Here is a 21037-nt window from a genome sequence, read left to right on the forward strand (position 1 = left end):
TACTGTACCTGAATACCGTTAGACTCAGAAAACCATAAAACACAGTTGACTTCAATTGTGTTGTTTTTCTTTATTGTATTTATCCATGCTTGTAGATTGTTTATTGGATTTTTTTAGATGCAGTCCCCTACAGAATAAATCTAAAATTAAAAATTCTTTCCAAAAAGAGATATTTGTTGAAATTATATTCAAGTATTACAGAATAACAAAACATCGCAATGTTCATTTTTTCCAACATTGTGCTTCCCTAATTAGAATTAACTAGTTTCAAAAGATGGTTTTAATAGCTCTATTTGACAGTTTGGGGAGTCTAACAATATTCAGGTACAGAAATTCAATAATCACAATGCAAAAAATTTATTTTTTTGTCTCGTTTCTAGTCCAAATATCTAAAAATTCTTAGATGAAGTAAAAATATTGTTTTGTTTTCAACTTCAGAAAAAATAAGTCAAGATGAAGAGTTTTTCCCTATAACAAGTAAAATTATATGCCAGTGGGATAAGCAAAGTAATCTTGTTTTCATTTTAAAATATAAATATTTGGACTAGAAACAATACAAAAATTGTAAGTATGAAAAACATTTATTTATTTATTTATTTATTTATCATAAACCGTACACTTTTTTTTAATAAGGTATAAATACAGCACTACAACATGCAAAAGAAAGAGATCTACTTAGAAAGTCACTTACCAGTTTTATAATGATTTTATCAGCTGTAGTTTAAAGTTACGCTGGGTTTTTCCTCCTCTATGGGCTTATTATGCAATCTCTTTCTCCATCTTGTGGATGGTGCTGCATCTCCGAAATTGTAAATATTTAAAATGGGCACTATCTTTATAAACAAACTGCATAATTGCAATCTAAACAACATTCTCGCCTAAAAAAGCCTCAAAAGTACAGCTGCAGTATTTGTCAAACTGTAGTGAGTTTATTGATCTGCTGTCACTATTTGGGCGGAGTAATACAGAAGGGTGAGGAGGCTGTACGAGTTCTGATACTTTTCGAATGTTTAATTTTTTACCTTTCGACTTTCTGTGGCGAACGGAAAGAAAAACCTCCGCATTTTGTGACTCGGTGGTCGTTTAAGGTAATCAAAAAGCACTGTTTACATTGTAGACTCTTAATTATTATCTTAATCATATGAAAATCTGAGTATTGGTGTCCATGTAAATGCACTCTGAAAGTGCCAGATGATGTCGCAAGCTGTCAGAGACCAGCGCATTCCTCTGCCTTGAAGTTGATTCCATGAGCTCTCAAATGTTTCATTAAGTTTGACGTGTTTCCCCCTTAAACACAACTTTTGTAAAGTGTCTGCTTTATGTTGCTGTGTCAGAATACTTGCTTGTAAAATACAGCCATACTTTAGAATGCTTAGTTTAAGCAAATTTGATGAACGTGATCATGCGTGTTGAATCTGAAAGGTGTCGCGCACGTTGTGTGTGTGTGTGTGTGTGTGTGTGTGTGTGTGTGTGTGTGCGCATTTCCTAGCAACACGAACAAACGCCTAAACGTCGCCGTCCGTATCCCTCAAAGTTGTTTAAATGTTTAGAGATGGTGTGACCAAAGTCCCTGTAAGGAATAGTCTTTGGTGTGACACAACACGTACCTGTGGGTGCCTTTGATGTACCCTTTGATCCTTCTTACGTCCTTGTCACAGCACCAGTGGCAACAAAATTAGGCCCAAAATTCATGTGCTGATTCGGTGATTCTGCTTGTGAGAGACTGTTCTCACTCTCAACTTGCATCATTCAAAAGAAAAGGGCCATACTGTCCCCTGATAATGTCAATAAACTGGACTGTCTTAACTGGCTGAATGTAAAGGAGGACTAAACAAAATTGTTTCTACTTTATAATTAATGTTCTACTTTTATAATTAATGTAAAAAAACTCTCAGCAATACAACTTTTCAATGATTGCAATTGTTTATATTAATTACTTTATTATTATAGTTTTCCAATTTCCATATTTGCAATGCCTGTATTTTGGATTTTTTTTGTAGTCCACTTAGAATCCAACATGAAAATCATTTTTGTTTGTTATTGGCATTGATTTTTGAAATTCAAATGGCATTTACATGCCTTTGTTTTTATTTCTGTAATAAATATCGCTGTCAAGCCAACAGTTTGAGGATTTTGATGGTTTATGTATGTATACAGAAATCTGTGTTACAAGTTAAACAAAAATTCTAATAAATTATTAATATTTTTTGTCTTGTTTACATTAATTATAATTGCAAAAAAGTGCAATTAATTAGTTAATTTTTTAATTGATTGACAGCACTAATATATATATATATATATATATATATATATATATATATATATATATATATATATATATAAATATATATATATATAATATATATATATAAATATATATATAAATAAATAAATATATAAATATATATAAATATATCACACTGCTTTCAGCCAATCAGAACCAGATAGAACTGTTGTATAAACTGCGTTATCGATGCTGAAATGATATATTGTGCAGCCCTATCCCTAATGTAACATGTTCTCTCTTCTTTGAATTTGCTAAACATACATAATTATGGCAAATGCATGTTTAAGTTAAATGGTGTGATATCATATAGGCCTATGTATTCCAGTTATTGGTTATTGGCCATGCTATTCTCTCTAAGATCTCAGCACTTCAAAGAGTCAGCATAAGTGTGCATGTGTGTTCAGGCAGCGGCTCTGGCTGTGTGTCAGTACCTGGCGGTTGAATCCACGCATCCATCATCCCCTCTGTTTGAGGACAGCAGCTCGAGCGAAGCCACTACACCGGTCACTGTACAGCACATGCGTCCACCCAAACAAAAGAAACACAAGACTTCACCTGTGCCCCCTGCTCCCATCGTCCTGCAGCTGATGGAGATGGGCTTTCAAAGGAAAAACATCGAGTTTGCTCTTAAATCGTTGTCTGGAACCACAGGCGCTTCTGGAGTGCCAGGTATAAAGTCATTGCTTATGTTGGAGCATAGTATAATCATTGTTTTAAAGCAAATATCCTTTTATTTGACTATGTTTATAATTTATGTTAATAATAAAATGCCAAATATTTCATATATTCCTATTTTTTTTCCACAGTTTTTACAAATGCTAAGATAACTTTTTTCAATATGTGCATGACTTCACTCTTCATGTGCATGAAAACACTTTACTCATATCAAACACTAGCAATGATTGTCAGTCAACACACACGTAACCAAAAAACCCCATTAGAAATATATGGCATTAAACAGTGCTTTTTCAGTTAAAGAAGGACACCTACTAAGGATAATCTACCAATTACAGCAAAACATGTTAATAATTTGAATAAATTAGACATGACGCTGTATGTTGCGATATATTTTTTGCTATTGAGAAATATTTAGTGGCAGAGAGAGCTTAACGTGGGCAGGGAATTTCATATTTTTGGGTCCCCTTGAAACATTTCTGTTGTGTTCCGTGTTATTTGCATGTGCTGTGAGAAAGTGCCTTTGTGATTGTAAAAAAAAAAAAAAGTTTTTGTGATTAGATATTAAAAAAACCTGTAAGAATACATGGAGCAATTTTTGCTAGCAACTGATTCTTTATTGCTTTTGGTTTCAGGTGTCGAGGCATTGGTGGGCTGGTTGTTGGACCATCCAGATGTTCTCATTACAGATCTGTCAGATGCAGAGACTGTATCAGATGAATACTCTGATGAAGATGTGTTGGAAGAGCTTGAGGAGCCTGAGCCTGCTTTTCCTGTGGTACATGCAAACACACTGATCACACAACCCAGATATGGGGTATTGATTCACTTGTTGTCATCAAACTTTTGGCTAAATAATGCTTTTTCGTTTGCATGTCAGCCTCCTGGGGTTGTGGTGACTGAAAGTCAGACGTTTAAAAAGAGGTCGGATTTTCAGAGCAATGATGATTATGCTGTTTACGTGAGAGAGAACATTCAGGTGAGGTGTTATTCCTTATTTTTCTGGAAAGTAAGTGATGCGAAATCGCCTACTGGTAGCCCTAAATAAACTGAAATATTTACAATTATGTATTTTAGTTCCAATCACTTCATTGTAGTATTTAGTAAACAGTACAATTAAACAGAATTTAGAAAAGAAAAAGATTGCATTTATTTTAAACATCAGTTGTAAACTTATATTAATGCAAATGGTTAGCATGTGGCAAATTCACTCCAAAACAAAAGCTTGTGTAATGCTCATTTTGCCGTTTCAAAAGCTTTAAAATGATTATTTCTATAGTTTTTTTGCTTACTTGATGTAAATGTTAATATATAATGTGCTTTTCTAAATAAAGCTAAACATTTTTTTCTTGTAAGTGTTTACCTTGTTTAAATGACATTTACTGAAAAACAAGAGAAAATATTATGAATAAAATGAAAAAAATAATATGCATTTTTCTTTTTTCAGTGTGTTTTCATGATTTTTTAATATTCAGAGTGTGTCCAAAGATTTGGGTGGTAACTGATCTGGGCTTTGTGTGTGTTGCAGGTGGGCATGATGGTACGGTGTTGTAGGACATATGAGGAAGTGTATGAAGGAGATGTGGGGAAAGTGATCAAGCTTGACAGAGACGGCCTGCATGACCTGAATGTTCAGTGTGACTGGCAGCAGAAAGGAGGAACTTACTGGGTCCGTTACATCCACACTGAGCTGCTGGGTAATACTCTTTCTGTTCTCTTAAACATTTTTTTTTAGGTATTTGTTAATTAAAGATACAATTCTGTCATAATAAAAATGTTGTATAGTATATATAGTTATATGATAAATATAAGTTATATATAGTTATTGAAAAAAAAAAATAAATAAAATATATATATATATATATATATATATATATATATATATATATATATATATATATATAAACCTCTATTTTCCAGGGTTTCCCCCTCAGAGTTCTCCATCTCATATAAAGATTGGTGATAAAGTGCGAGTGAAGCCCTCGGTCACGACACCAAAGTACAAGTGGGGGTCGGTCACTCATAGGAGTGTTGGTGTGGTCAAAGGTAACATGATTGTGTTTAAATTAAATTCAGTTTATCTTTATTTCTATAACGCTTTTACAATGTTGATTGTGTCAAAGCAGCTTAACAGATAAAGTTTTATTAAATTGAAACCGCGTAGTCCAGTTTTCTCAGTTTAGTTCAGTTCAGTGTAATGTAAATGTCACTGCTAAAAGCTAAAACACTAAAGAGCAAATCCAAAGATGCGCAAGACTCTATAATGACGTCATAATGATAAAAAAAGTTTCAGGAATAGTTCAAAGTAAAATTCTGTTGTTCAGGTCTGTACATCCTGATTTTGGATGCACAAATTGTTGGCATTATCGTTATTATCATCTTTATTAATTATCATTATTTTTACTTTTTTGGCTGTAGTTCTAATGTCTGTAGCACAGGGCGGTGTCTTCAAGTGTAATTGAGAAATGTTGCATTTAAGCAGGGGTGCCCAAACTTTTTCGTATAAAAGGGCAAAAACCAAATATCATTGATAGCTGTTGGCCAAAGGTACATACACCAAACTATATTACATTAAAGTTGGGTAATTTCCTAATTTATTTCCTAATATTTTAAAACAAATACAAAACATGACTTTAAATTGTATTATCTAATGTAGTATAACATTTGAAATGAAAACCTATAGCAATAAAAACATAATTATATCTATAACAAAATATATAATAATAAATTTATAAAAGTGGAGTTCAATGCTGAAAACATTAGTCAAGCAGTATCTGCCTTTGCCTTGATTTGCTCAGAGAAGTCTCTGCATTGTCAGGTGACAGTACATACGTTTAAACAAGATCTGATTAATTTACACCATTTAATTGAAACCTTTAATTTCAGTTAGCTTTTAACAACAAAACAAACAAACAAAGTGTTACATTTAAATTTGAATTGACTCAATCTCAAAACCATCTCCATCAGGCCAAATCAAAGGTTGTCATGGGCCAATTTTGGCCCACGAGCCCTAGTTTGGGCATCTCTGCATTTGAGTTTTCTAAGCTGCTTAGTGCGTGAAAACACTGAAGACTTTTCTTTTTCTTAGATTAGTTTAGAGATTGTTGGTCCAAGTTAGTGTTGTTTTGTTGTATTAATTTCTTTTCTTTGGGCTTTTTTTTCATTCCTCTTCCCCATTATTACAACCATTTGTTTGCATGTTTGTTTGTTTATTGTTTGTTTGTTATCTTGTATATATTTTGTGGTTTGTTATACTTTATCAAAGTCCTTTTAAGGCAAGTCATTTTACTCGGCGGCCATCTTTGGCACCTCTCGGGCAGTATGCCCGGGCATTCTGTTTGAATGGGGAAACCTCAAATTCTCAAAAATACTTGCCAAGCTTACGATTAAATTTCATATTATGAAAAAACAATAAAATTAAACAATAACTGTCTATTTGGTTTCATTTCTAAATGTTCGTATCACACAAAATCTGTAGAAACTCACGTCTGGGCCAAGCTCCTCCCCCAGAGTATCATTAGTCTATAGTGATTGCTGATTAGCTCGTGTACTAGAAGCCGGGCTTTATTCGCCATATAGCAATCGCTGATTAGCTCCTTTACTAGAAGCCGGGCTTTATTCGCCATATAGCGATCGCTGATTGGCTTCTGTACTAGAAGGCGGGAGATTCATTCGCCATATTGACAGTTACACTTTTCCCCATTCAAAAGTATACGAGTGACACGTCTTGTGTATTCTATAGTCTTTGGCTTTATTAACCTTGCAAATACATTCACATTTATTTATTCGCATGTTTGGTTGTCTGCTCCCTTGCCATAAAGGAAGTCACAAATTAAATGCTGCTTTAATCTTAGATCTAAAACTTTAAAGAACCGTAACAATGGTGTGTAAATATTTATGTCCAGCCTTCAGTGCCAATGGGAAGGATGTGATCGTGGACTTTCCCCAGCAGTCACACTGGACTGGACTGCTGTCAGAGATGGAGCTTGTGCCCAGTGTACATCCTGGTGTCAGGTACACAAAGTACCAGTCACATCCAGTCATTGAATATAAATGAACCACTAATAATTATCCTTGTATTGTTTGCTATGCTCAGGTGTGACGGATGTCAGATGTTTCCGATAAACGGCCCCAGGTTTAAGTGTCGAAGCTGTGATGACTTTGACTTTTGTGAGAGCTGCTTTAAGACCCGTAAACACAATCCTAGACATTCATTTGGGAGGATAAACGAACCAGGTCTGGGGAAAGCTACTTTATTTAATTTAGAATTACAGCAATGTCAACTTCTTTATTGGTATGTAATTAATTTGGTTTTGACTTAATCGTTTCCCTTTAGGTCAGTCACCCACCTTTAGTGGGCGCTCAGGAAAGCAGCTGAAGAGACATCATAACAGTCAGCGTGGCATGCTGATCGACGAGTGGTCAAGAGTGGTGAAGAACCTCAGCGTATCGTCTTCTGTTAACCAGGCGTCTCGACTCATCGACTGTGGAGAGCAATGCTGGCAGTCCTCAGGCTCTCAGGGAAAGGTCTGTCTCATTAAAGACATGCACTACCATTCAAATAGGTGCTCACTCACAATACAATACAATACAATACAATACAATACAATACAATACAAAACAAAAAAAAATGCTTTATTGGCATGACTTGTCAAGTTATGCCAAAGCATTGCAGATTACATAAACGATGAATAAAATCATAAAGTGATTATATCATACATATACATACAGAAAATTATAAATACATACACAAATAAGAAATATACTAAAACTAATATAAGGATTAAAAATAATAATAATGAAAGAGGAATATATAGTAGTAATGTATAGTGTAGTAATGTTTCTCTCTTATAGACAGACAGACAGACAGACAGACAGAGAAAGATATGCATACAAATACAAACACTGCTGCATAAATGACCATGCAAATATCAGAAGCGAAACTAGATAGGTGGTGCTGAATCTTAAACCAGGATCTCAATATTGAAAGGATTAAAAAATAATAATAATGAAAGAGGAATATATATATATATATATATATATATATATATATATATATATATATATATATATATATATATATATATATATATATATATATATATATATATATATATATATATAGTAGTAATATTTAGTGTAGTAATGTCTCTCTCTTACAGACAGACAGAGAAAGATATGATGTGATTGTATGCAGATTGCATGTATAGGTTCATGAGGGATCTAGATGTACACTATATCAGATAAAACGGTTACTTTCTTTTGTAAAACTGTATGTTTACTCAGAAGTATGCATTGAATTACCAATACATGTTGTATTTCTATTCATAAGAGTATACTGAAAAAATATGATCACATTTCTTTAAAATACTATGTAGCACTATCATTTTTAACATTAACGATGATAATAATAACAGAACATCTTATGTGCTAAATCAGCATATTAGAATGATTTGTAAAGAATCTTATGACCAGGCTGCGAACTACAGGGGGGTTTGGGAGCTGATTGACACCCCTAATTAACGCTTGATCACCCCTGAAGGACATCAAAACAAGATGTATGGGGTCAGCCTTTAATAGTAAGAAATAGCTTTGTCTGATCTCTGAATTATATCTTAAACATTAATAATTAAAAATCATTAATTATAACCCCCCCCTCCCATAACAGTTCATATTATTGGGAATGCATAATCGTGAATTGATTGAATGCTAGTAAAAAAAATTCATTCAACAGTCTGTATAGTATAGAGTACAGTATAGCACTAAAGCACATCTTAGGTATTCACAAAACATGCTTCTTGTAAAGTAGATGTTTTTATTTGCAAGTAGCTTAAAAAAAATTTGACATAATTTGTATAGTTTGACCGACAGTAACTTTTAAAATAGTCACTAAATATCACTTAAAACACCAAAAAAGTATACATGAGATGTAATTAATAAATTTGATACACTGAAGCATGCATTACCAAACTACTACCAAAAAAGTTGACACCCCCCGCCCCCCTTGGTTGGGAATGCTGCAAATTGTGATTTCTTGAAATTACAGCTTTTTTTTCTCTCTGTTATTCTATAGCACTGGATCAGATTGGAGCTTTTCCCAGACATGTTGGTCCACAAACTGAAAATGATTGTAGATCCAGCTGACAGCAGCTACATGCCTTCATTGGTGGTGGTATCAGGTAAAGAGCAAAGAAGCTTTTCCAGTCATTCTTAGGCAAAGATTTCACTAGTGCCTTTTTGTTTTAAAACCCATTCGTTTTGTTCCAGCCTCTTCGCCCCATAAAAATCGAGTCTTTTGAAAATGCTCTGTATTTGTTAAATGGTGGTTCTGCATTTGAGACTGGATAGACTGAAACATAGTCTTTTGAAAACAGAGGCTTGGCTATCAACACTCGCTCTCTGACTGGTCATCTGGACTACTATATATAGTTCCTTGATTCGTCTAGCCCTTCACATATGACCGTTATGCAACCGGTACACAACAAATACTGATGCTGGCAAGATATGTACATGCCCAGTGTGTGCGAATGTATCATGCATTTATGTTGTATAGTGTAGACAGCGATTGTCTTTCTGAAATGCAGTGTGAACAGCAGTATGGACAAGGAGCATTTTCATTCTAAAGTAGGGATGCACCGATTCCGATACTTGGATTGGAGACCGCATATTTTTGCTGGATTAGGTATCAGCCAGGTGCTATCGATCCAAATCCGATCTTCCACATGCGCTATATTCTGTTTAATTTATATTCCAACATGAAGGTAACCTATTATAAGGGCCCAGAAAGTTGTCATGTAGCCCTACTATATCCTGATTTGTTCTAATGTCATTCTATAGTTTAATGTGAAGTACAGATGAATATTCAAGTGCATAAATTCATGTTCAATTTAGGGCTTCCCTCCGCTGCACCTGTTAATCATTCTCATTCATTCACTATTCAAACTGCGTGTCGCATTCATGACAACTCGAAAAACTTTCTCCAAGACTATTTGTTCCTGTTAATAGAAGTAATCAGCAGTCATTGCTGTTTCTAAGTCATGTTGCGCTGTGTCTGTTAGATCAACAGATCACCTTCACAGCACTGCTCTTCACACACAAAGTAGGCCTACCTGAAATTTTTAATAGGAAAAGGCTCAATAATACATTGGACAGATCCTCAATGCACTGATTTTGTCCTGCTAAGTTTTGAAAGTGTCTGCAGATACAGAAGGGCTGCGCGCTGCGTCTCAGTGATGCATCAAGCGCTTCATTCATGCACCGGTTGTGCAGACGCGATGTGCGCTGCTCCGTAAAATTATGTAATATTAAAAGTTTCTGTTCTCTCATCCTTCCAACTGAGTTTATTCTTCTGAGCGGTCACTTTCAGTGTTGCGAATAGTTTGTAAACTGGCTCATTTTGGTCGAAGTAGTTAATTAAATTAATAAAAGTAAAACTGACAGGCGCAATATCCATTGTCGTTAACAGAAAATTTGTTTGCGTAATACAGGCTACTCTAAAGCTGTGAATATTTCACTGTAATTTTATTTATATTAATATTTTATTTAACAGCCCAGTTTGTGTTTTGATCAGGGTCAATAGGGGTAGCCTGCAGATTTCAAAGAAAAATGTTTATAGGCCTATTAAAAAAAGAAACATAAGCTGGACCACAACAGATCAATGTCATAATGAATGCACAAATAATGTAGCCTAGATTACAGCAAGCATCATGTTTTTAGTTTGATTGTACTGTCTGTTATATACAGTAGGCCTATAGGTCTATAGGTTATTTTTACTAAAGAAGATATATTATTTTATATATATTTTTTATTTTATTTATTTTAGTTTATCACAACAACTCTAGAAATTGTATTGTGCTTAAAAAAAAGCATCACAGTATCTGGATCGGATCGTTTCTAAAAAAATAAAAAAAATAAAAATAAAATGGTATCGGAGCATCCCTATTCTAAAGCACTGTTTTCCAAACAAAAATGCACTAAAGACAACCGTAGTCTAGTCCTTTAAGGGTACCCTGATCAACTAACTTCATCCTCTAGGTGGAACCTCGCTCAACAATTTGATCGAGTTGAAGACCATCAACATCAATCCCACTGACACCGTAGTCTCTCTACTCAATGACTGCACAGAGGTTGGTTTGGATGTCCACACAAATGTCTGTCCTTTAAGGCAAATTTATTTATTTTTTTTTAGAAATGCTGAATGTTCTTGTTTTTGTGTGTTCAGTATCACAGGTACATCGAGGTTGCTATAAAGCAGTGTCGGAGTTCAGGTATTGACTGTAAGATTCATGGCTTGAGTGCTGTGGGACGTGTCCGTGCTGAGGATGAGGATCTGGCAACTGTGCCTTTCCTGGCATCTGACAATGAGGAAGAGGAAGATGAGAAGACCACTACTGGAAGGTGTGTGTAAAAAAAGTAAAAGTATTAGTAAAAGTAAATAAAGAATGATGTTATTGAATTTCTTTGTTTATTTTTCTTTGCAGTCTGTCTCGAAAGAGATTGTCAGGACTTGAGTCTGCAGCTACCATCAGAACCAAAGTCTTTGTCTGGGGTCTTAATGATAAGGACCAGCTTGGAGGACTTAAGGGATCCAAGGTGAGTAACAACAATAAACAAACAAGTAATAAACAAACAAACAAACAGTAATAAACAAACAAGTATAGCAAATAATAAATGAATAGTTTTTAATGTTTATTTTTAGCTTATAGGACATCTATTTAGGAGATATATATATATATATATATATATATATATATATATATATATATATATATATATATATATATATATATATATATATATAAATTTATTTATTTTTAGTTTTTATTTATTTATTTTTAGTCTTTATATTTAGTTATTTATTTATATATATATATATATTTTTTTATTTATTTATGAATATTTAGTTATTTATTTTATTTATTTATATTTAGTTATTTTATTTTATTTATATTTATTTATTTACTTTTTATTATATACATTTAAATATATCTTATAATTTATATTTATATTTTACAGTTTTTGTAAATGATTATAAACGTTTTTTTTATAACATTTTTGACTATAATTTGCAACTACAATTAGTATCTTGTTTTGTCTCTCAGATCAAAGTCCCATCATTCTCAGAGACTCTGTCTGCTTTGAATGTAGTGCAAGTGGCAGGTGGCTCTAAAAGTCTTTTTGCTGGTAAGTAGTTTAAAAACAACATCAGACCAATTATACCACTAGTAAAATATATTCCAACCATGTGTATGAGGCTACAAACCATACGAAAAAAGAAACCAATATAGTTATTTGTATTTTAGTTCTCAGGTTTTATATTCCATAGCGTTGGATAAGTATTTCGGGCTCAAATATCACCATATTGGGTTTTACTGATACACTCATTTATTCTTTGTTTTTACAGTAACTGCTGAAGGTAAAGTATATGCCTGTGGAGAGGCCACCAATGGAAGACTTGGTTTAGGACTCTCCAGTGGAACCATCCCAATACCCAGACAGATATCAGCTCTCAGCAACTATGTGGTCAAGAAGGTTGCTGTGCATTCAGGTCTGCCCTTTTCCCAGTTTAAGGAAATATCAATGATGTTTTTATATACAGTATATTTTTTAATAAAACGTTTTTGATCTGTTTGATTGCAGGTGGAAGGCATGCCATGGCACTTACCGTAGATGGGAAAGTATTCTCTTGGGGTGAAGGAGATGATGGCAAGCTTGGACACTTCAGCCGAATGTAGGTTATTTATAGTTTTTTCTACATTAATTAACAATACATGCAAGGTTTTTTAGGAGGAATCTAATAGTTCTGTTTTCCACCAGGAACTGTGATAAGCCAAGGTTGATCGAGGCCTTGAAAACCAAGCGCATTCGAGATATTGCGTGTGGCAGCTCCCACAGCGCTGCCATCACCTCCAGTGGAGAGCTCTACAGCTGGGGTCTGGGGGAATATGGCCGTCTGGGCCACGGGGACAACACTACCCAGCTCAGACCCAAACTGGTATTTGTTTTGCTTACCTCATAACTCAGACTTTATTCAGAACTGCAGTTTTACAGTATATTTGCAGAGTGATGTTTAGAATGTGCAGGCGATAAATGGAGAAAATTCACAATAATCTGGCGCCAAAAAATTGCCCTTTAACTTTTTCTTTAAAACCTCCATTAATTGAACCATATTACTAAGTTGACCACAGACTGGTTGGACTTTAAAGCAGTGGTGTCCAAACCTGCTTCTGGAGGGTGATATCTTGGAAAATTTTGCTTCAGGCTACTCAAACACACTGGCTTGAAAGTTTCTAATGAGTCTAAAGACTTTTATTGGTTGATTCAGGTGTGTTGGAGCTGTTTGCTGCAAACCAGTGGTTCATCACAAATTAGTTAGGACTTGCCTGGTTTAAAAGAACTTTGCCTGTGTTCAGTGTACAAGACTTAATACAACATTGTAGGGATGTCAAACTTACTAACCACAATTTATTGTTAACATTTGTGTGCTGTTGAACAGGTTCTTAAACATCACTGATTGGCCGTTGTGTTTATGGATGCAGCAGATACGGCTATAGTCAATCACAGAATAATCTGTTAAGTGCAGGAACACAGTGGCCAATCAGAGGTGTTTAAGAATGCACTCAATAGCACTCTAAATGCAAGCAGGAAATGCTGGTATTATTGAAACTTTAAATTTTCAGTAAGGGCTGATACTGAAGTCTTTACTGTTGACATTGCTGTGACATTGCACAACACCTCATTGCACTTGATCAAATGCCTCACAAACATGTACATTTCTTTTTTGCAGGTCAAGGTGCTTTTAGGCCATCGCGTTGTCCAGGTAGCTTGTGGAAGTAGAGATGCCCAAACTCTTGCTCTAACAGATGAAGGTAGATGCCTGCATTTTTTAATGGATTCAGTGCTTTTTGTTTTTCTTCTTTTTGTATTGTTTTGTAATCGTATTTATTTTGTTTAGTTTTTTTATGTGCGTCTCTATTTTGTTTCAGTGTTTTGTTGTGGTTATGCTTTGCTGTTTGTGTTTATTTTTGTTAAGTACTTTTTATTATTATTTTTTGGCTTAATGTTTAGTTTCAGTTTTTTCTTAATGTTATTGTTGTGTTGCTGTTTTTCTTAAGTTTTATTTTTTTCGTTATGTTTTGTTTCAGTGTTTTGTTGTGATTAGGTTTTTTTGTTTGTTTGTTTGTTTGTTTTTTTTTGCAGATTTGGCTTAATGTTTTGTTTCAGTTTTTTGTTAATGTTGTGGTTGTGTTAGTATTTTTCTTTAGCATAATTTTTTTGTTATGTTTTGTTTCAGTGTTTTGTTGTGATTGTGTTTTGCAGTTTTGTTTGTTTTTTTCAGTTTTTTTTGTTTTAGCTCAATGTTTTGTTTCAGTTTTTTGTTATAATTTGTTATAAGTTATTAAAAGTTATATATTTTGTTTGTTATTTATTGTTTGCTCTTTGCGGCTGTTTTTTTTTGTTGTTAATTTTTCCTTTTTTCCTGTTATGTTTTGTTTCAGTGTTTTATTGTGATTGTGTTTTGCAGTTTTGTTTGTTTTTTTCATTTTGTTTTGTTTTGGCTCAATGTTTTGTTTTAGTTTTTTGTTATAATTTGTTATAAGTTATTAAAAGTTATTATATATTTTGTTTGTTATTTATTGTTTGCTCTTTGCGGCTGTTTTTTTTTGTTAATTTTTCCTGTTTTCCTGTTTTCCTGTTATGTTTTGTTTCGGTGTTTTGTTGTTTGTGTGTTTTGCTTCGTTTAAATTACTGACGGTACATGAATGCATGTTCATTTGTGTTTTATAGGACTGGTTTTCTCATGGGGGGATGGAGATTTCGGGAAACTAGGCCGTGGTGGCAGTGAAGGATGTAACATTCCTCAAAACATTGAGCGTCTGAATGGACAGGGGGTCTGTCAGATTGAATGTGGAGCTCAATTCTCCCTCGCCCTCACCAAATCTGGAGTTGTCTGGACCTGGTACGAATATCAGAAGAGATTTGAAACTTAAATATTACTAGACGCTAATCTTTAGTGAAACTTTTTAACATCATGTTATTGCATTGTTCAGGGGTAAAGGGGATTACTTCAGATTGGGTCACGGCACAGATGTTCACGTCCGCAAACCCCAGATGGTTGAAGGACTAAGGGGGAAGAAGATTGTTCATGTTGCAGTAGGTGCTCTGCACTGCCTGGCTGTCACAGAGACTGGACAGGTGGGCTCATTTTTTTATGCTTTTAGCAAATTGACATTGAGGAGGAGTAGCACAAGAACTACTATTTCCTACTTTTGCTCTGTTTTGTTCTCTGAATTATTACTTGTTACATGGTAAACCCAAACGTACTTATGAAATACAGTTAGTTTTAGAGCTTGTGTAAATTGTGAATTGTTGTTTGTGTAGGTGTACGCGTGGGGGGATAATGACCATGGGCAGCAGGGTAATGGCACAACAACAGTGAACAGGAAGCCCACATTGGTGCAGGGACTAGAGGGTCAGAAAATTACCCGTGTGGCCTGCGGCTCTTCTCATAGCGTGGCCTGGACCACAGTAGATGTCACTACACCCTCCGTCCATGAACCTGTCCTCTTCCAGACTGCTAGAGACTCTCTGGGAGCCTCTTACCTTGGTAAAGTTCATACCATCTACAACAATTTAGTCACAGTCTGCATGTTCTTTATAGTTAATACTTTGGTGTTTCTTTTATAGGTGTGCCATCAGATAGTGACCCTTCTTTACTGAGCAATAAGCTAAATGGAGTGAACAATGTGAAGCCTAACAGGCCATCTCTGGCAAAGATCCTTCTCTCTCTGGATGGTAATCTGGCCAAACAGCAGGCCCTGTCCCATGTGCTGTCTTCCTTGCAGATCATGTATGCCAGGTATGACCTTTGCACGTATTTTTTTCTAGGCTTCAAAATGTATTTTGCATTTGAAATTGCTTTTGTTTAAATAGTAATGGATTAGCAAAAAACATCTGTACTGAAAACTAAAAATGTTTTGATATGCAAAATGCACTGGTGCGTAAGCTAAAAAAAAACTGTTATAGCTCAAAAAAGTGCAACATTCTCTGACCAGCCACTTAATTAGGTATACCTTACTAGTAACGTGTATGATACCCTTTTGCCTTCAGAACTGCCTTAATCCTTCATGACATATATTTAACAAGGTACTGGAAATGTTCCTCAGAGACTTTGCTCCATATTGACATGATAGGATCACGCAGTTTCTGCAGATTTGTCAGCTGCACATCCATGATACGAATCTCTCCTTCCTCCACATCCCAAAGGTGCTCTATTGAATTGAGCTATGGTAACTGTGGGGGCCATTTGAGTACAGTGAACTCATTGTCATGTTTAGGAAACCAGTCTGAGATGATTCGCTCTTTATGACATGGCGCGTTATCATGCTGGAAGTAGCCATCAGTAGATGGGTACACTGTAGTCATAAAGGGATGGACATGGTCTGCAACAATTGGTATTAATTGACCACTAACACCAGCCTGAACTGTTGATACAAGGAAGGATGGATCCATGCTTTCATGTTGTTCATACCAAGTTCTGACCTTACGATCCTAATGTCGCAGCAGAATTCGAGACTCATCAGACAAGGCAATGTTTTTCCAATCTTTTGTTGTCCAATTTTGGTGAGCCTGTGCGAATTGTAGCCTCAGTTTCCTGTTCTTAGCTGACAGGAGTGGCACCGGGTGTGGTCTTCTGCTGCTGTAGTCCATCAGCATCAAGGTTCAACGTGTTGTGCATTCAGAGATGCTCATCTGCATACCTCGGTTGTAACAAAGATTCTCTGTAAACCCTAGAGATGGTTGTGCAATCCGAGTAGATCAGCAGTTTCTGAACTACTCAGACCGGTCCATCTGGCACCAACAACCATGACACGTTCAAAGTCACTTAAATCACCTTTCGTCCCCATTCTGATGCTCGGTTTGAACTGTAGCAGATCTTCTTGACCATGTCTACATGCCTAAATGCATTGAGTTGCTGCCATTTGATTGGCTGATTAGAAATTTGTGCCCGGTGAGTGTATATTACGTCATCAGCATCTAGATAGACAGTGTGTCTATGAATATTTGCTGTATTACAACTAATGAGGTGGACTCAAAATAAACTTAAAATGGTATTATCTGTGAAAGTTCGTACATGTATTATTGGTTTTAGTGTATATATAGGTATTTTTCTAATTCGTTTCTGTCCATTTCATTAATAAAACAAATATTCATTTACACCCCATAGAGATGCAGTGGTGGGTGCATTAATGCCGTCCTGTATGATGCCTCTGGAGTGTCCCTCCAGCTCTCCGGTGCCCCCTTCAGACTGTTCATCAGCTTCCAGCCCTTGTGAGGCTGAGGGTCCTGCCCTGCCCTCAGAGAGTGAGGAGAGGGTCAGTCCGCACCCCTGGATGGACAGCAAACGAGGAGAGGTGAGGAGTTCTGCCAATTCTTGACTGTCTTTTTTTGCTGTATATAAATATTTTCTTCTTTCATTTTCAATGATGATTTTTTTTATATTGTTCACCTCTTTCACTTGACATAATGCATTTAAAGCCTCATTTTATCACATTGTTATTTTGTGGTCTAGGTGACCACGTCTGAGGATGCCACTACCCCATCTTCAGCGGTGACCCCTTCTACTGCCTCTGCCTCATCTCGACCGTTCATACCAGTCACAGATGATCCTGGTGCTGCCAGCATCATTGCTGAGACCATGACCAAAACCAAAGAGGTTAGCCAAAATTGCTGTCACAAATATTTATTTGAATATATTTGAATGTATTTTTATTAAAGATGCTTATTTATTTGTATAATTAATTATTATTATTATTTATTTATTTATTTTTGACAGTTTTAAAAAACTTTTTTAGTTTAGTAACTTTTTTTATGTTGCTCTTGTGTGTGCCGGAAAGGATATATTGGTCCCAGTTTTTGACTAAGCAAGTACAATCAGGGGCGTCGCCAGACCCAATTTACTGGGGCATGTGCCCCAGTAAAAATCTCCAGTGCCCCGGTATATGCTTTGAGATATGATTTTATGATTTATATATATATATATATATATATATATATATATATATATATATATATATATATATATATGTATATGTATGTGTATATATATATATATATATATATATGTATATGTATATGTATGTATATATATATATATATATATATATATATATATATATATATATATATATATATATATATATATATATATATATATATATATATATATATATATATATATATATATATATATATATAGTGTGGGGGAGATGGGGGAAGGTGGTGCGTGCCCCAGTAGAGCTTTATGTCTAGCAACGCCCCTGAGTACAATAATTTTATTTATTTTTATTTCTTGATTCAAGGACATTATATTGGAAAAATAACAGAATAGATCATGTAAAATCTTGCCTGCCTCATTCATTTGATCATTCAAATGAAGTGCATTAAATGAAATCCTTTGTTTTCTTGTTTGTCTGTTTTTAATTATTTTTATTAAAGAATACAATATTGCATAAAGTATGATACAGTGTAAAACAATTTTGCATGTTAATTCATCAGTTTCTAGCTACCATAATGGTTGTAAATACATGTAGAGAACAAAAAACATTGTTAGGACATATACAAGAGGAAAGAAAAAAATACAATAATATTTAAAAAAATTGAATAAAGAAAGGAGTGACCTTGATTATAACAATATGCCTTGTTATTGAAGAATTAAAGGCATAACAGGAGTCTATCTCTTTAGGAAAGTTTGTTTTGAAGACATAATACATATGTTATTTGTTCCATTTCAAACAGTTTCCACATAAAATCCCTTGTTTAAACTGGAATAATTTTTGCTGTATTTATTTATTGGCACAGGACTCTGAGAACCAGAGTAAAGCAGTGGGTCCAGAGCCACAGTATCTGGATGAGTTCACCAGTCTCCTGATCCCTGATGACACGCGTGTGATGGTGGACTTGTTGAAACTAGCCGTGTCTTTGCGCTCTGGTGATAAAGGAAAAGAAGTGCTGTCTGCTGTGCTATCTGGCATGGGTACAGCCTACCCACAAGTATGAATTCTTCAGTACCTTATTACACACTTTCCTAATCAATATTGTATATGTCCTTTATGTCTGTGTACTCATGTTCTGGATGTTTGTATTGTCACGCAGGTGGCGGATATGCTTCTGGAGCTGTGTGTGACTGAGTTAGAGGACGTGGCCACAGACTGTCAGAGTGGACGGCTTTCCTCTCAACCTGTGGTGGTGGAGAGCAGCCATCCATATATTGACGATACATCCACCAGCGGAACTGTCAAAATACCAGGTTACTTTGTGTTTTTCTGTTTGTTCAGCATCTAAGCAAGCTTTATAACCTCATTAGTGGTGCTCGCCAGAGTGGTGTTGTTGCTCATTAAAGCAAATCCCTAAACCAATGCAATAAACTTTGGCACAGTTAGGCACATTTTTGCACAGGCCACTTATTTTCTTCAGAAAATGTACAAATCTGGTGTTTAATTAGTGATGGTAATGAAATGACAGTTTTAAAGGGCAGCTATGATGAAAATCATCTTTTGGAAGCTGCTTGGACAGAACTGTGTGTAGGTATAGTGTGTCCACAGTCATATTGGGGTGATTATAAAGACAATAAGTGTCTTTTTTTTATTTCCTGATGTTAAAATAGGATTAAAATACCTCCCATTTTGAGTCCCACTGCAGCGTGGCGCAGGATTGCGGTTTCCCTTCCACCGAATTAACTGACAGCCGCATATTAACTTGTCTCTGTAGTAATGCGTATAATCATGTCAACAAGACAGGACTTGCGCAAAGGAATTAAAAGATCTGTTCAGCTCTCTGTGATCATCAATCATCATCAAATGTGATCAAGAATGAGTTTTACAAGTTTAAAATGTTTTTAAAACAGTGCATGTTAATGAATTTCAGTGATTTTACTTTCTTTATCACCACAGCCGCATGTCAGTACAATTATAAAAGAAGACGCTTCAATCCCGGTTTGTGGACGTTAAATCAGCTTTATTTTGTTAACATAATGGATATCAATACAGCAGTGGATATTAACGTGTATCTTGTCACATTTGCTGTGAAAAAATGCAAAGTTAAACAAACACGCATGCAGTGTACGTGCGTGTGTGCGTGAATTTTGTAAATGCACTGTGTGTGACTCAGCGTTGCAGAAAGGCTTGAATTAACTCCACAACAAATACATCAAATAATCTTTGGGAAAATACTTACTGTAGAATTTCTCACAAACGTTACTTGAGATCTGCTTCCTTCATGTCTGTCACTGTGCGGTTTATCTGACACAGCCGAGGTGGAGATTGAGGCACACTCTGACAGGCATGTGGGAAGGGTGGTCGGGGAGAACTAGCATTAAATGTACAGGCAACAAAAACAGCTACATTGTGTTCAGAGCAGAAAATTCCAATATTCTGAAAGGTATAATAAATAATCTGATGGGTGTTTTAAGCTGAAACTTAAAAAAAAAGAGGCCCTTTAAAAAAACAATTCAAGGCTTGGCTGATGTGTACTACTAGGGCTGGGTAAAATTTGTTTAATGAGCCTTTTTTGAAGTTTTGAAACATGTTTCTAGTTGTAATGTTATACAATATTTACATATTTATAATGTTTGTATTTTTGCGCAGAATGTGCTATGCATTGCTTAGCGTTTGTTTATCACAGTAAAACTAAAAAGTAATTTAACGTAATTGTGTGAGCTCTATTGTTAATGTAAATGTTTCATTAATTCAGGAGGGTTTAAACCCCATATAAATATATATCGAATTGGCAAATTGGTTACAATACCAAGACCCCCCCCCCAAAAAAAAAAAAAGTCTTCATTGGATATCTTTCTTTTCTGTGGATATAAAGTAAGCCACTAAACTGTTCAGGTCTATAGTTGGTCTATACGATGTTTGTGCATAAGTGATTTATTTTTTTGCTTTTGATATTGGTAATGCTTTTCTGCTGGGTATACTGTTTCCCTAAAAAAATAAATAAAATAGCAGTTAAAAAGAAAAACTATTTACATATACCATTGGAATGGTATATTTAGCTGTTTTAAAACCTTGACTT

General features: G+C 35.0%; 1 protein-coding gene across 1 annotated transcript in view; it reads left to right on the forward strand.

The window, feature by feature from the left end:
- Nucleotides 1-21037, forward strand: part of herc2 (HECT and RLD domain containing E3 ubiquitin protein ligase 2) — a 104571-nt gene that overhangs the window by 57858 nt on the left and 25676 nt on the right. Inside the window, exons 45-69 of the mRNA XM_056460167.1 lie at nt 2692-2956; nt 3598-3740; nt 3843-3941; nt 4491-4659; nt 4883-5008; nt 6868-6976; nt 7059-7198; nt 7299-7489; nt 9036-9141; nt 10997-11088; nt 11184-11359; nt 11443-11554; nt 12064-12145; nt 12366-12509; nt 12602-12692; nt 12779-12956; nt 13749-13830; nt 14750-14921; nt 15013-15157; nt 15344-15569; nt 15650-15821; nt 17190-17376; nt 17535-17678; nt 18824-19015; nt 19118-19271. Coding sequence (XP_056316142.1) covers nt 2692-2956; nt 3598-3740; nt 3843-3941; nt 4491-4659; nt 4883-5008; nt 6868-6976; nt 7059-7198; nt 7299-7489; nt 9036-9141; nt 10997-11088; nt 11184-11359; nt 11443-11554; nt 12064-12145; nt 12366-12509; nt 12602-12692; nt 12779-12956; nt 13749-13830; nt 14750-14921; nt 15013-15157; nt 15344-15569; nt 15650-15821; nt 17190-17376; nt 17535-17678; nt 18824-19015; nt 19118-19271 — 3697 coding nt within the window. The remainder of the gene's footprint in view (nt 1-2691; nt 2957-3597; nt 3741-3842; nt 3942-4490; nt 4660-4882; nt 5009-6867; nt 6977-7058; nt 7199-7298; nt 7490-9035; nt 9142-10996; nt 11089-11183; nt 11360-11442; nt 11555-12063; nt 12146-12365; nt 12510-12601; nt 12693-12778; nt 12957-13748; nt 13831-14749; nt 14922-15012; nt 15158-15343; nt 15570-15649; nt 15822-17189; nt 17377-17534; nt 17679-18823; nt 19016-19117; nt 19272-21037) is intronic.

The sequence above is a fragment of the Danio aesculapii genome, chromosome 6 (genome assembly GCF_903798145.1).
Source record: "Danio aesculapii chromosome 6, fDanAes4.1, whole genome shotgun sequence".
In the NCBI taxonomy this organism is placed as follows: Eukaryota; Metazoa; Chordata; class Actinopteri; order Cypriniformes; family Danionidae; genus Danio; species Danio aesculapii.